General features: G+C 47.0%; 1 protein-coding gene across 3 annotated transcripts in view; it reads left to right on the top strand.

The window, feature by feature from the left end:
- The first annotated feature begins 1,141 nt into the window (after positions 1–1,141).
- The window catches only part of LOC144595344 (coiled-coil domain-containing protein 82-like), a 50,461-nt gene continuing 35,873 nt past the window's right edge, over positions 1,142–15,729 (top strand). For 2 of the 3 annotated variants that reach the window (XM_078402745.1, XM_078402743.1), the window contains exons 1-6: positions 1,143–1,305; positions 2,137–2,273; positions 7,407–7,963; positions 10,026–10,200; positions 11,518–11,610; positions 15,127–15,251. In XM_078402745.1, the coding sequence (XP_078258871.1) occupies positions 7,412–7,963; positions 10,026–10,200; positions 11,518–11,610; positions 15,127–15,251 (945 nt within the window). In that variant the 5' untranslated portion in view covers positions 1,143–1,305; positions 2,137–2,273; positions 7,407–7,411. Of the gene's footprint in view, positions 1,306–2,136; positions 2,274–7,406; positions 7,964–10,025; positions 10,201–11,517; positions 11,611–15,126; positions 15,252–15,729 lie in introns of all 3 variants that reach the window. The other variant, XM_078402744.1, reaches the window with a different exon arrangement.

The raw sequence follows: 15,729 nt of genomic DNA, 5'->3' as shown, positions 1-15,729 counted from the left end.
AGCCTCCCTGCCCCAGGGGCCCACAGCCTCCCTGCCCCAGGGGCCCACAGCCTCCCTGCCCCAGGGGCCCACACCCTCCCTGCCCCAGGGGCCCACAACCTCCCTGCCCCAGGGGCCCACACCCTCCCTGCCCAGGGGCCCACACCCTCCCTTCCCCAGGGGCCCACACCCTCCCTCCCCCAGGGACCCACGCCCTCCCTCCGCCAGGGACCCACGCCCTCCCTGCCCCAGGGACCCACGCCCTCCCTGCCCCAGGGACCCACGCCCTCCCTGCCCCAGGGACCCACGCCCTCCCTGCCCCAGGGACCCACGCCCTCCCTGCCCCAGGGGCTCACGCCCTCCCCCAAGGGCCCACGCCCTCCCCCAGGGACCCACGCCCTCCCCCAGGGACCCACGCCCTCCCTGCCCCAGGGGGCCACACTCTCCCTGCCCCAGGGACCCACACCCTCCCTGCCCCAGGGACCCACACCCTCCCTGCCCCAGGGGCCCCCACCCTCCCTCCCCCAGGGGCCCCCACCCTCCCTCCCCCAGGGGCCCACACCCTGCCCTAGGGACCCACACCCTCCCCCAGGGGCCTACACCCTCCCTGCCCAAGGGGCCCACATCCTGCCCCAGGGGCCCACATCCTGCCCCAGGGACCCACATCCTGCCCCAGGGACCCACACCCTCCCCCAGGGACCCACACCCTCCCTGCCCCATGGGCCCACACCCTCCCCCTCCCTGCCCCAGGGGCCCACACCCTCCCCCAGGGGCCCACACCCTCCCCCAGGGGCCCACACCCTCCCTGCCCCATGGGCCCACACCCTCCCTGCCCCAGGGACCCACACCCTCCCTGCCCCAGGGACCCACACCCTCCCTGCCCCAGGGACCCACACCCTCCCTGCCCCAGGGACCCACACCCTCCCTGCCCCAGGGACCCACACCCTCCCTGCCCCAGGGACCCACACCCTGCCCCAGAGGCCCACACCCTCCCTGCCCCAGGGACCCACACGCCCCCTGCCCCAGGGGCCCGCTCTCACCTCCCTGCCCCCGGGTAGAGTCGGTGCAGAGGCCGGTGCCGGGGCCCGCTCTCACCTCCCTGCCCCGGGCCAGGGAGCAACGCCCACAGCGGCTTCACTCCCGCGTCTGTGACTTCAAAATCAAAGTGGGCGTGTGTTGGGACCATGACGGGCGGCGGCTCAACGTCGATCCGACGCTGAGTGAGTGAGCGAGCGAGCGAGCGAGGGCGGGAAGGAAGGAGGCCGCGCGCCGCGAGCCGTGGGGCGGGGCGGGGCCGGGCGGAGCCGAGCAGCAACCGTCATCCCGGTGAGTTCAGGCTGCTCCCGCCAAACAGCGGCCCGGCCCGGCCTCACACTCCACTAACTCACTCACTCACTGACTGTCCGCAGCAGCGGGCAGCGATCCCCCTCCCCTCCCCCTGTCACACCGACCACTTGAGTTATGCTCATCCCCCGCCAACTGAAGGACACATCAACAACACCCCCCCCCCCCCCCCCCATGCCAGAGGAATGGGATTGAGCAGAGTCAGTGTGCATCCATCAAAAAGGGATATCACCTCCAACCAATCTATTTTTCCTTTGAGGTTATCATCAATGCAACTTGCTCCTTGCCCGTACTTCCTCTTCCTTATGTGCAACCTCTGGCTAATTTAGTTCAATCCCTCTTGCACCACATCAGGAGGACATTAGTCTCCGTAAGGAAATTGGTCCCAGTCCTGAGGAGATATTATCTATCCCATTCAAATAGGTGTCTTATGCACCAAACCCTGTCCTAACACCCCAGTAATCTGAAGTCAACCCTTCTGCAACATGCTTCAAACCTCAATTATCATCTTAATTCCCCTCTCCTTGGCATAAAGCACTCCGAGTAATCTGGATATTACAGACTTTGGGGGGGGGGGGGGGGGATGTACTTTTATCTTCTTACATCCTTGCATGTGGAATGCACTGACAATTTTGCCTGTATTAAAACCATAGAATAAATGTTAAATATCGTTGCAAAGTTACCTCTTTTATGCATCCTGTTCTATAACTTTTTGTAGCTATTGGGGACTTCTGATATTGATGGATGTTTAGTTTATTGTCATGTGTACCGAGGTAATAATAATAATAATAATAATGCATTTCATTTATATAGCGCTTTTCTAAACACTCAAAGACGCTTTACAAGGTTTACTAAAACATAAAAGAAAATAAATAGATAAATAAGTAAACGAAGAGAAAAGGAAAAAGAAGGTGAGGTAACGGTCAGTGATTGAAGGCAGTGCTGAACAGGTGAGACTTCAGTGATGTTTTGAATGTGGTGAGTGAGGAGGAGTCTCTGACGGTTTGGGGTAGTGAGTTCCAGAGTGTGGGAGCAGCGATGGAGAAAGCCCTGTCCCCCCAGGATCTGAGTTTGGTCCGGATGGGGGGGGACAGGAGGTTTGTAGCAGCAGAGCGGAGGTTACGGGTATAGTGAAAAGCTTTTGCGTCCTAACCAGTCAGCAGAAAGACAATACATGGAAGGTCTGACACTTATCATCTAATTCTTATCAAGATCAAGGTGTATACCTAGATTGTCCCAGGTGAAAGGCCTGGGGATTTAGGTTACAGGAGATTTAGGTGCCCAGTACAAGGGATTCAGGTGCCTCTGTTGCTGGACTGGAGATGCACACTACAGGTGTAATAACATATAACATATAACAACTACAGCATGGAAACAGGCCTGTCCGGCCCTACCAGTCCACGCCGACCATTCTCCCTGACCTAGTCTCATCTACCTGCACTCAGACCATAACCCTCTAATCCCCTCTTATCCATATACCTATCCAATTTACTCTTAAATAATAAAATCGAGCCAGCCTCCACCACTTCCACCGGAAGCCCATTCCATACAGCCACAACCCTCTGAGTAAAGAAGTTCCCCCTCATGTTACCCCTAAACCTTTGTCCCTCAATTCTGAAGCTATGTCCCCTTGTTGGAATCTTCCCCACTCTCAAAGGGAAAAGCCTACCCACGTCAACTCTGTCCGTCCCTCTCAAAATTTTAAAAACCTCTATCAAGTCCCCCCTCAACCTTCTACGCTCCAAAGAATAAAGACCCAACCTGTTCAACCTCTCTCTGTAGCCTAAGTGCTGAAACCCAGGCAACATTCTAGTAAATCTCCTCTGTACCCTCTCCATTTTGTCGACATCCTTCCTATAATTTGGCGACCAGAACTGCACACCATACTCCAGATTCGGCCTCACCAATGCCCTGTACAATTTCAACATTACATCCCAACTTCTATACTCGATGCTCTGATTTATAAAGGCAAGCATACCAAACGCCTTCTTCACCACCCTATCCACATGAGATTCCACCTTCAGGGAACAATGCACAGTTATTACCAGATCCCTCTGTTCCACTGCATTCCTCAATTCCCTACCATTTACCCTGTACGTCCTATTTTGATTTGTCCTACCAAAATGCAGCACCTCACACTTATCAGCATTAAACTCCATCTGCCATCTTTCAGCCCACCCTTCCAAAAGGCCCAAGTCTCTCTGTAGACTTTGAAAATCTACCTCACTATCAACTACTCCACCTATCTTAGTATCATCTGCATATTTACTAATCCAATTTGCCACACCATCATCCAGATCATTAATGTAAATGACAAACAACAGTGGACCCAACACAGATCCTTGGGGCACTCCACTAGACACTGGCCTCCAACCTGACATACAATTGTCAACCGTTACCCTCTGGTATCTCCCATTCAGCCATTGTTGAATCCATCTTGCAACCTCACTATTAATACCCAACGATTTAACCTTCTTAATCAACCTTCCATGTGGAACCTTGTCAAATGCCTTACTGAAGTCCATATAGACAACATCCACTGCCTTGCCCTTATCAATTTCCCTGGTAACCTCTTCAAAAAATTCAAGAAGATTAGTCAAACATGACCTTCCAGGCACAAATCCATGTTGACTGTTTCTAATCAGGCCTTGATTATCCAAATAATTATATATATTGTCCCTAAGTATCTTTTCCATTAATTGTCCCACCACAGACGTCAAACTAATAGGTCTATAATTGCTAGGTTTACTTTTAGAACCTTTTTTAAACAAAGGCACAACATGCGCAATGCGCCAATCTTCCGGCACCATCCCTGTTTCTAATGACGTTTGAAATATTTCCGTCATAGCCCCTACTATTTCTGCACTAACTTCCCTCAATGTCCTAGGGAATATCCTATCAGGACCTGGAGACTTATCCACTTTTATATTCTTCAAAAGTGTCCATACCTCCTCTTCTTTAATCCTCCTAATTTCCATCACTACTCTACTTGTTTCGCTTACCTCACATAATTCAATATCCTTCTCCTCGGTAAATACCGAAGAAAAGAAATTGTTTAATATCTCCCCCATTTCTTCCGGCTCAGCACATAGCTGTCCACTCTGACTCTCTAATGGACCAATTTTATCCCTCACTATCCTTTTGCTATTGACATATCTGTAGAACCCCTTGGGGTTTACTTTTACATTACTTGCCAAAGCAGCCTCATATCTTTTTTTCGCTTTTCTAATTTCCTTTTTAAGATTCCTTTTACATTCTTTATATTCCTCAAGAACCTCATTTACTCCCTGCCGCTTATATTTATTGTATATCTCCCTCTTTTTCCGAACCAAGTGTCCAATTTCCCTGGAAAACCACGGCTCTTTCAAATTATTATTCTTTCCTTTCCACCGAACAGGGACATAAAGACTCTGTACTCTCAAAATTTCACCTTTAAATATCCTCCATTTTTCTATTATATCCTTTTCATAAAACAACAATTTCCATTTCACTCCTTTTAAATCCTTTCTCATCTCCTCAAAATTAGCCTTTCTCCAATCCAAAATCTCAACCCTTGGTCCAGATTTGACCTTCTCCATAATGATATTGAAACTAATGGCATTATGATCACTAGACCCAAAGTGCTCCTCAACACATACCTCTGTCACCTGACCCATCTCATTTCCTAACAGGAGGTCCAGCACTGCCCCTTCTCTGGTAGGCACCTCTACGTATTGCTGCAAAAAAACTATCCTGCACACATTTTACAAACTCCAAACCATCCAGCCCTTTAACAGAATGTGATTCCCAGTCTATATACGGAAAATTGAAATCACCCACAATCACCACTCTGTGCTTACTACTAATATCTGCTATCTCCTTACATATTTGCTCTTCCAATTCTCGTTCCCTATTTGGCGGTCTATAATACACCCCTATAAGTGTTGCTAAACCTTTCTCATTTCTGAGTTCCACCCAAACAGCCTCCTTAATCGAGCCTTCTAGTCTGTCCTGCCAAAGCACTGCTGTGATATCCTCCCTGACAAGCAATGCAACACCCCCACCTCTTGCCCCTCCGATTCTATCACATCTGAAACAATGAAATCCTGGAATATTTAATTGCCAATCGCAACCCTCCTGCAACCATGTTTCACTGATCGCCACAACATCATACTTCCAGATGTCAATCCAGGCTCTAAGCTCATCCACCTTTCTTACAATGCTCCTAGCATTAAAATATACACATTTAAGGGACCCATCATTTCTTATTCTCAGTTTATTTCTTTTCCCTTCTTTCTCTCCTACATATTGGGTCTGAGTGTTTCCCTTTTCTGCCTCCTGCCTCACACACTGCCTATTAGCTATCTGTGTTTGAGTCCCTCCCCCCAACCGTACTAGTTTAAAGTCTCCGCAGTTATTTTAGCAAATCTCCCCGCCAGGATATTGGTTCCCCTCGGGTTCAGATGCAACCCGTCCTTTTTGTACAGGTCATACTTTCCCCAGAAGAGGTCCCAATGATCCAGAAACTTGAAACCCTGCTCCCTGCACCAGTTCCTCAGCCACGTATTTATCCTCCACCTCACTCCATTCCTATTCTCACTATCGCGTGGCACAGGCAGTAAGCCTGAGATTATTACTTTGGAAGTCCTTTTTTTTAACTCTCTTCCTAGCCCCCTGAATTCTCCTTTCAGGACCTCTTCCCTTATCCTACCTATATTGTTGGTACCTATATGTACCACGACCTCTGGCTCCTCTCCCTCCCCTTTCAGGATATCCTGGACACGCTCAGACACATCCCGGACACCGGCACCAGGGAGGCAAACCACCATCCGGGTCTCCCGACTGCGTCCACAGAAACGCCTATCTGACCCCCTCACTATAGAGTCCCCTATTGCTACTGCTCTCCTCTTCCTTTCCCTACCCTTCTGAGCAACAGGGCCGGACTCCTTGCCAGAGGCCCGGGCACCGTCGTTGCCCCCAGGTAGGCTGTCCCCCCCAACAGTACTTAAACAGGAGTACTTATTTCCAAGGGGTACAGCCACCGGGGTACTCCCTAGTCCCTGCCTCTGCTCCTTGCCCCCCCCTAACAGTGACCCACTTGTCTACCTCCCGTGGTCTAGGAGTGACCACCTCTCTGTAACTCCTATCTATAACCTCCTCACTCTCCCTGATCAGACGGAGGTCATCAATCTGCCGCTCCAGGTTCCTAATACGGTCCCTTAGGAGCCCCATCTCGTCACACCTGGCGCAGATGTGGATGTCTGGAAGACTATCAGACTCCCAGATTCCCCACATCCGACACCCAGAACAAAAAACTGCCCTGGCAGTCATACTCTCCAAACAAAGCCCCGCGCTCGGTTACTAAACCTACCGCCCGGCCGCTACTCCAACCGCTCCAACCGCCCACCCAAAAGAACTGAGTGATCTCCTGGGAGAGGCGAAAAACCGGATAAAAAACCCAGGCCAATTTGGGGAAAAATCCGGGAAATTCCTCTCCGACCCCAAGCTAGGCGATCGAAACTAGTCCGGGAGATCACACAGGTCTTACTCCTTACTATCCCCACACAATCCCCACACACTACTTCCCAAGCAACACAGCTAGGTGCTGCTTGCTGCTGCTACTGCTACTGCTACTGCTGCTTGCTGCTTCTGCTACTGCTGATTGCTGCTGCTGCTACTGCTGATTGCTGCTGCTGCTCAATCTTTCCATCCTGAATGGAAATAAGTAGGAAAATCAACCTAGCAAATTCAAATTGTGTTTTTATATGAGGGTGGTACATAAAATCATAAATGAGGTATCACGAAGGCTAAATAAAAAGTTGGATCAATTTTTATCTCGTTTGTGGAAGTCTTCACAAATTCATCATTGGTTAACTTCTGATCAATTTTCCCACTCTTATTCCATCCATGCAATTCTGATTTCGTTTTTTGTTTTGAACTTATTGACATGTGAGATAATAAAAATATATGGTGTTTTTTTAATTTCCCACCGAATCAAGAGCATTATCTATATCATAATTATCCATAATAATATATATATATTTTATTGTACTGCTTCTAATAGATTGATAATTTAATGCCTTTCCTCTGTTATGTTCATTCAGATACAATGGCTGCTGCAATCGGGAAGTACAGAACAAGAGCAAGAACAAACACATCTCAAAGTGTTTCTAAATCACGCATTGACCGAAGGCGCACACGGATGGATTCAATTTCTCTGGTGATTGATACAGACGAGGAAGAAGAGTCTTCAAGTGAAAAGAGTGAGGATGAAGAGTCAATGAGTAGTACCTCTGAGGATGAGGAAGAGCTCAACAAAGCAACAGATAGTTCAGATGAAGAACCGGTTGTTAAAAGGAAACGTTTACGTTTGAGTGACCCATTCACCGAGAGCGAGTGCAGCTCAGACAGTGAGGTTTGCAGCAAGCCGATAAGGAAGATAAAATGCAATTCGCGCCATATTTGTGTACAGGATGATGAAGAAGGTAGCGGTGAGGAAACAACTGCAGGCACTAATCTCCGTGTAAAAATTGAAGAGGCCCCTCGGATGGAGAAAGAACTAACAATTGCTCGAAAGAGGAAACGGCAGTTGGAGCTTAAACGTTTATCACAGAGGAGAAGGTCCCAAGGCTCAACTCGCAGTAGCTTTCAGATCATTGAGGTTAGTTTCTTTCAATAATTAATTATTCAAATAATTCCAATCAATTTTTTAATTCCCTGTCATTTCCAAATCTTTCATTCATATTATCTGATTGGTGGCCGATTAGGAGAAGGGGAGATGCAACGAGACCTGGGTGTCGTGGTACACCAGTCATTGAAAGCAAGTGTGCAGGTGCAGCAGGCAGTGAAGAAAGCAAATGGTATGTTGGCATTCATAGCGAGGGGATTCGAGTATAGAAGCAGGGAGGTTCTGCTGCAGTTGTACAGGGCCTTGGTGAGACCGCACCTGGAGTATTGCGTACAGTTTTGGTCTCCTAATCTGAGGAAAGACATTCTTGCCATAGAGGGAGTACAGAGAAGGTTCACCAGATTGATTCCTGGGATGGCAGGACTTTCATATGAAAAAAGACTGGATAGACTCGGCTTGTACTCGCTGGAATTTAGAAGATTGAGGGGGGATCTTATAGAAACTTACAAAATTCTTAAGGGGTTGGACAGGCTAGATGCAGGAAGATTGTTCCCGATGTTGGGGAAGTCCAGAACAAGGGGTCACAGTTTAAAGATAAGGGGGAAGTCTTTTAGGACCGAGATGAGAAAGTTCTTTTCACACAGAGAGTGGTGAATCTGTGGAATTCTCTGCCACAGAAGGTAGTTGAGGCCAGTTCATTGGCTATATTTAAGAGGGAGTTAGATGTGGCCCTTGTGGCTAAAGGGATCAGGGGGTATGGAGAGAAGGCAAGTACGGGATACTGAGTTGGATGATCAGCCATGATCATATTGAATGGCGGTGCAGGCTCGAAGGGCCGAATGGCCTACTCCTGCACCTATTTTCTATGTTTCTATCCACATACATTTCACGCCAAGTGAGATTATTCACAATCTTGAATTTCTGTTCAAAGTCAAGTTTTTCTTCAAACCTCATATCTTCACCACATAAAACCAAAAGTGTTCAACTCCAACTTCACAGGTATTTACCAAAACGAAATGTGTAAATAGGCTAAACCATGGTCTTTATTAACTGTGTTGGTCAGAGAACACTTTGAGTTCAGTTACATTGTCATTGGTTTTCTGGAAGAGACTGCCTGGTTGGCTCTGTGAACACCATAAAAGGATTGGATTGCTCTGCACTCAATCCAGAGGCCAAACTTGCCTACGGTGGTACCCATCTGCTTAACTAAGCTGTGAAGACAGCGGGTCAAGATGACCCGTAAATGGTTCCACGGCCTTAAGTGATGTAAGATGAAGCTCCGACCAAAAGTCTTCTTTTGACAGCATTTCATTGAACTGTTTCTAAATATATCTGATCGTCATTACCAATAGATTTCAATAAAATAAAATATTTATTACATTTCAAAAAAAGAAGCATTTGTAATTAAAATACTTCACAGTATTAGGTTAATTAAGATAAACTAAGGTAATGAATATTTTTACTTAGTTTCTTTCGAATAAATGGGGTTGCATTTCTTAAATCAGCCATCACTGGCAAAAAGCTGAGGAGCCAGATAAAAGGATGACCCAGCACTTCTATCTATTAAATTCGTGCCCTTCCACTGAACTCAGTGTTATTATAAGATCTTGGTGCAGAGCTGTAGTGGCGTTTTTTTCTTGTCGAGTTCTTTCTGGAAAAGCCCATTTTTGGATGGAGTACATTCCACCCACTACATATCCATTTTGTCAATCTGCAGCAAGGCACTATCATTCAAGTCAATACTCAATTTACCGTGAGGCACAACAATGTGGTCAACTCCATCCAAAAAGGTAAATCCTATGGATGGTTCCTTGGCAATCAAGTCACTCACCAGTCCTAACAAGGGACTATCGCTGAGTTGGACTGTAAAGATAGATGAACAAATTGTGTTTTGCTTAAATTGTGTTAGCATCAATTGGATATTTTCCATTCTATTACAATGTGGTATTACCTATTGTGGTAGCCCCATCTCTTACCACAACAAATTAATTGGGTAGCCATGTGTAGGGATGGACCAACAGCATAAGTTACATTACAGTATTTTGTCAAGCTTTAGATTTACAAGATATGGCATTAATCTGTATCTGTTTCTCAGAATTCAGATGAAGAGTCTGAGGCAACAGGCTCCCAGGAGGAAAATAGCTCAGGAACCGAATGGGAAAATGACAGTTTAAAAGACTTCATTGTATTTGATGAAAAGGATCTGCAAACAACAACGTCAAACCACAGCGAATTATCACAATCTGTCCTGGCAAAACATCTTCCAAACTGTAAGTATTAATAAGCTTTTTGATTGAAATTCCCTCGAGTAATCAAGTGTAATTGGGATGCAAGAGGCAACTATTAACTAAAATTAACAAGTGCAAATGTAATTTGAAGTTTTAACCTCCATGATCATTAGAATTTTGGAAAGTAAAATTAAATGAATAGTTCCCTCCTCGATACTATTTTTAAATTTTACTTTATTTGAAATCTATTTCATTAAAAGATTTGAGTAATCTGTTTTGCAGGAGACGACTTTAGGCAGGGTGAACAAATTCATTTGTAGTACTTGCAAACAAATTGTTTTAAAAAGTAGTTCACCTGATCCCATGTTAAAAATTGCAATTTAAAAGTGTAGCCTCTTGTTGCAAAGTCAATTAAATTATCTAAATCTTCCTGCAAAATCTCTCGGCTTTGCTTTTCTGGTTTTTTTGGGTTATTTTTTACTCTCATTTTCTCTCATGAGCTCACATCTTAAGAATTTAAGAGTGTTTGTCATGTTCATTGGATATGAGCCAGAACAATTAAATTATTACTTGCTGCAACTTTATAGGCACATTAGATGCAACAACAGCATAATAAATATGCAATAAATGATCAGTTATTCTAAGTGTGGGGCTTTTGTGTTTGCATTGGAATCGCAATGCTGCAATAGGTGCACAAAGAAATTCTACGTAGAAACAATGGCATGTGTGTTCAAAAAGTTGAAAGATATCAGTTTGTTTTCCATTCTCCTGGGCCCCACCATTACAAATCTGTTAATATGCATCAACACATTTAGTCAGTTCCCTAGCCTTTGTAACCACCATCCCTAATGCACCAAATACTGAAGAGAGAACCCAGCACCTCAACTCTCCATCCATCTCTTCTACGCATTTCCTGCATTTCTTGACTTTGCAAGCTGTGCAACATTTCCAGATACCAAGATAACTAACATTCTGTTCCGCAGAACTAGCCCAATACTTTTTTACTCTGGTCCTAAATCCAGACTCATGGTTTGCGATATTGTGCCTGGAGTATCCCATTGCAAAGTTTGAATGCTTGCCATTATCATTACTCCCAGGAATCCATGTATGCTGTACCTCCATTCAAACTCTAAACTCTTGAACTCTTCTTGAAACTCTGTGGCCTTTTTGCAATACAACTAGAATTAGTATCCAGGGATTACACAAGTCAAGATTTTTTTCCAGTGTTCTTGCATTAATCCATCCACTTAGCCTAATAAGTAATAACATTCTTCCTAGTCTACATGAAATCTGTCGGCACTAAAGTAAGGTGAGGAAATATAGAACAATGTAAATATATCTTTCTATTTATATTTGCAGTTCTCATCCGTGACCTCTACTCACATTTCCAAAACTTTGTTAAAGCTTTGTTGATCAATGCATTTGATGCCAATTTCCTTAAATCCTTATATGGTGAGTATAGCTATATAATGAAAAGAGGAAGTTCCTCAATGTTTCAATGGATAACAGAGCTGTGTAGTATGGGAAGACAACAAATTTAGGCCAACTTATGCTCGCCCTCATTGTTAGAGAGTACTAGACGGGTGTGCACCTGTTGGGTGCAAATTTCTGCTGCGGGCGCGGCTGGGGAGGGGGGGCGCGGTGAGGGGAGGGGGGGGAATAAGGTGGGTTGAGGAGGGGTTGAGGGGGGATGGAGTGGGTGAATGAGGGGGGAGGGGAGGGATAAGGGGGGGTTCAAGGAGGATCAAGTGGGGGGGAGGGGTGATAAGGGGGGTTGAGGGGGGATGGAGTGGGGGAGTGTATGAGTGGGGGGGAATGGGGGAGTAGAGGGTGCTGGACGTTTGGGCCCAATGGTTCCGGGGAGTGTCCCCCGGGGCCATGGGCGAGCAAGGAGGGACAGGGAAGCGGAGAGGGAGCCACTCAGCTCTGCCCCGTGTGGTCAGTGGTGCGGGCAGAGTGAGCCGTGGACCCGAAACGTCTCCTGCAGTGTCCTGCAAGCACGGCAACCCCCGATGGGTACAAACCACTCCTGCGGGCCCAACTACCCTACCGACCCGTGCACCCGTTGGCGGGAAAAGTCCCCTGGGGCCATGCCGGGCCCAGCAACAGTACCAATCTATGGACCCGTTGGCGGGCAGAGAGCGTCCCATGGGCGTGCGAGGGGGACTGGGAAAATACACTGACCTCGGCTCCTTTTCTCCTGCGTGCCTCTCCTGGGGGCGGGGTAACCCTCTCGCAACTGACGATCCTGCGGGCCCGGCAACCCGTGGACCCATTGCCAGGCGGGGAGTGTCCCCCGGGTCCGAGGGTGGGTGAGGGGGGACAGGGTAAAGCTACTTACCTGGGCCCCGTGCGTCCAGCGCTGATCGGCGGCGAGCGGCAGCGACGGCCATCTTGTTAGACCCTCTGCCGCCACCTCTGGCGCCGCGCTGCACCACGGGAGGAAGGTCAGGCACGGGGCATGTCGGGACGGGTGCTGGTAAAGTTAGAACCCCCCGCATTCATTGGCCGCCACTCCCGTCACTCTGGCGGGTCCCGCCTCTGGGTCATCGTGGGCCCCCTCCCTCATTGGCTGTCACCCGTGCGGGTCCCATTGTGACGTTATACGCTGAAGATGTCAACCATCGGTTTAATAAGGTAATTTAAAAACTTTAAAATGCTTCTAACTTTTAAAATATAAGACCAATTTGAATGAAAACTGTGTTAAACACTCCCCAGGACAATGGTGAGTAAGGTGGGCTTAAAATTGTCCGGGTCGTGTACCTTTTTTGTGGATGAAAAGGGCATAAAGAAACAACGAACAACTATGGCACAAATGTACGGAACAAACAAGATGAGAGTTTTCGTAATATACTAGACCAAGTGGACCCGTTGGGCCCATTCCTCGTAGAGGGGGGACAGGGAAGGGGAGAGGGTGCCAGTGACGTCAGCCCCATGGGGCCAGCAATGCAGCCGGAGCGAGCCGTGAACCCAAAGCCTCTCTTGTACTGGTGTACGACCCTCACCCCCTTCACTCAATCCCCCTTAACCCCACCCTCCTCCCCCCACTCACACACTCCATTTATTTATATCGAAAGATATACAATATAACATTTAATATTCTTACATTATTATATTTTAAGTATTATAATTGCTATATTATATTATCATTACCCTGTGTGTGTGTGTGCGGTGAGGTTGTAGTCCAGTGATTGTTCAGTGCGCTGAGGCGGGGGGGAGCTGGGACTACACCTCCCTGCGGGCAGCGCGGCGGCGGGAGGCGTGCACAAGACGGCAGAGCAGGAGGAGGAGGAGAAGAAGGAGAGTGGCCGCCATTTTTGTTGGAGTGGTCGAAGTGGACTCTGGAGGAGAGGCAGGAAGAGGAGGAGAAGAAGCTGCCCGCTGTGAGTTGTAGTCTGGTGCTGTTTCCGGGCACTGGGCCCTGGCGGGAGCGTGGACTCGACGACGCCGTCGGTTTAAGCAGGCAGCCTTCACTGTGGCCAGCAGCAGGAGAGCGGCTGTCCTGCCAGCGGCCATCTTCTTTGGGGGAATGTCAGGCGCGAGGCATGCCGAGACGGGCGGCGGTCCTCCTGCTGGTCCTCCGCGGGGGGGGGGGGGGGGAGTGGGAGCGCATTTGTTAAAGTCAGTTTATTGGCCGTGACTCCCTGGCCCCCCTCCCTCAATGGCTGGCACTCGTGCAGGTGTGCCTTTGCCTTTGTTTATTCTTTTTATCTTTATTCATTTTATCTTTATTCGTTATTCTTTTTATCTTTTCATTTTATTTTAATTCATTTCTAACAGGTTATAATATTTTCAAATGTATTATTGAATATTTTCAACTTTTTAAAACTTAAAATGTAGTTGAGCTTTTAGCTATGTCTGATGGACAAACATTTAGAAATAGTTCAAAGGGCCTTTAACATCAACAAGCAGTCAAAGGTTTTGACTTTGATGTCATGACCAAAGACAGTTTTGGAATTTGCTGCCTGAGGTTTATTTTCCACCTTGCAAGTTCCACTTTGCTGGACAACACAGTATCCTGGCCTTCGGGTCAATTTAATCTTCTGGATTTGCAAAGGATAACTTACAGTAGGAAACATTATCCGCTGTTCCAGGTGTGGACGCCTGTATGTCGGCGAGACCAAGTGCAGGCCCGGCGGTTGTTTCGCTGAACACCTCTGCTCAGTCCACCTAAACCTACCTGATCTCCCAGTTGCTCAACACATTAATACTCCCTCCCATTCCCACAGTATACTTTCTGTCCTGGGCCTCCTCCATTGTCAGAGTGAGGCCCAGCGCAAAATGGAGGAACAGCACCTCATATTTCGCTTGGGCAGTTTACACCCCAGCGGCATGAACATTGACTTCTCTAACTTCAAGTAGCCCTTGCTTTCCCTCTCTCTCCATCCCCTCCGCCTTCCCAGTTCTCCAATCAGTCTTACTGTCTTCGACTACATTTTATCTCAGCTTTGTTGTTACCTTCTCCCAACCAACAATGATCTGTTCTACATTTTCCTTGATCATTCATTTCATTTGTCCTGTTTTCACACCTTACACTTCCTTATAAATACACTTCCTTATCTATGTACAGTCCACTCTCCTGACATCAGTCTGAAGAAGGGTCTCGATCCGAAACGTCACTGATTCCTTCTCTCCAGAGATGCTGCCTGTCCCGCTGAGTTATTCCAGCATTTTGTATCTATCTTAGGTATTTATAAACATCTGGCAACTTCAAGGTCATTATTACCAACATTAGTTTAATAATTCCAGATTTATTTAATGAGCTGAATATATTATTAATCACGATGGTGGGATTTGAACTAATGTCTCTGAATTAGGATGTGAGGTCGCAGGATTTCTAACCCAATAACTTAACTTCTGCAATTCCCTAAGTCTTTGATGGCTCGTCAACAACTAATTGCATATTTGCCTTGTTCCAAATGTTCATATTTTATCACTATTTTCTTCTCCTTATGCGGATTCCAACAGAAGGAAGCAGGAAAAAGAAATATGCAAAAGAAATGTTGAACTCTCTAAATCATGTGGATGAACGCAATGTTCAGATGCGTCTTACAAATTTATGGACAACAAGTCGGTGGAAAAATCGCTACAGGGTGAGTTTTAAGAATGTAATTAATGTGTTACTTATTGCTTATTGGAAGTGAGGTGAGGGCAAGATTCATCTTGAATGTGCGATCAAATTACCCATCTCAAACTGTCTTCCTGTTCAAACTGCTTACCGAAATAGTTTGCAGTTTGAACAGGAAGCTAGTCAGATCATCACTAACTGCAGAAAGTTGTGCTAATAAGCACGAGTCCTGAAACATTGTGAGGACACAAGAGATTGTAGATGCTGGAATCTCGAACAGAAAACATGGCACTGAGTGCCTTCAACCGTTAGTCTTTTGTTTGAAATATTGTGACTACAATAAACAATAGGTGCAGGAGTAGGCCATTCGGCCCTTTGAGCCAGCACCGTCATTCAATGTGATCATGGTTGATCATTCACAATCAGTACCTCGTTCCTGCCTTCTCCCCTGACTCCACTATCTTTAAGAGCTCTATCTAGCTCTCTCTTGAAAGCATCCGGAG

This window comes from Rhinoraja longicauda, chromosome 7 (assembly GCF_053455715.1).
Source record: "Rhinoraja longicauda isolate Sanriku21f chromosome 7, sRhiLon1.1, whole genome shotgun sequence".
NCBI lineage: Eukaryota > Metazoa > Chordata > Chondrichthyes > Rajiformes > Arhynchobatidae > Rhinoraja > Rhinoraja longicauda.
Note: the sequence above shows the minus strand (reverse complement) of the source record. Positions and strands in the feature narration are given on the sequence as shown.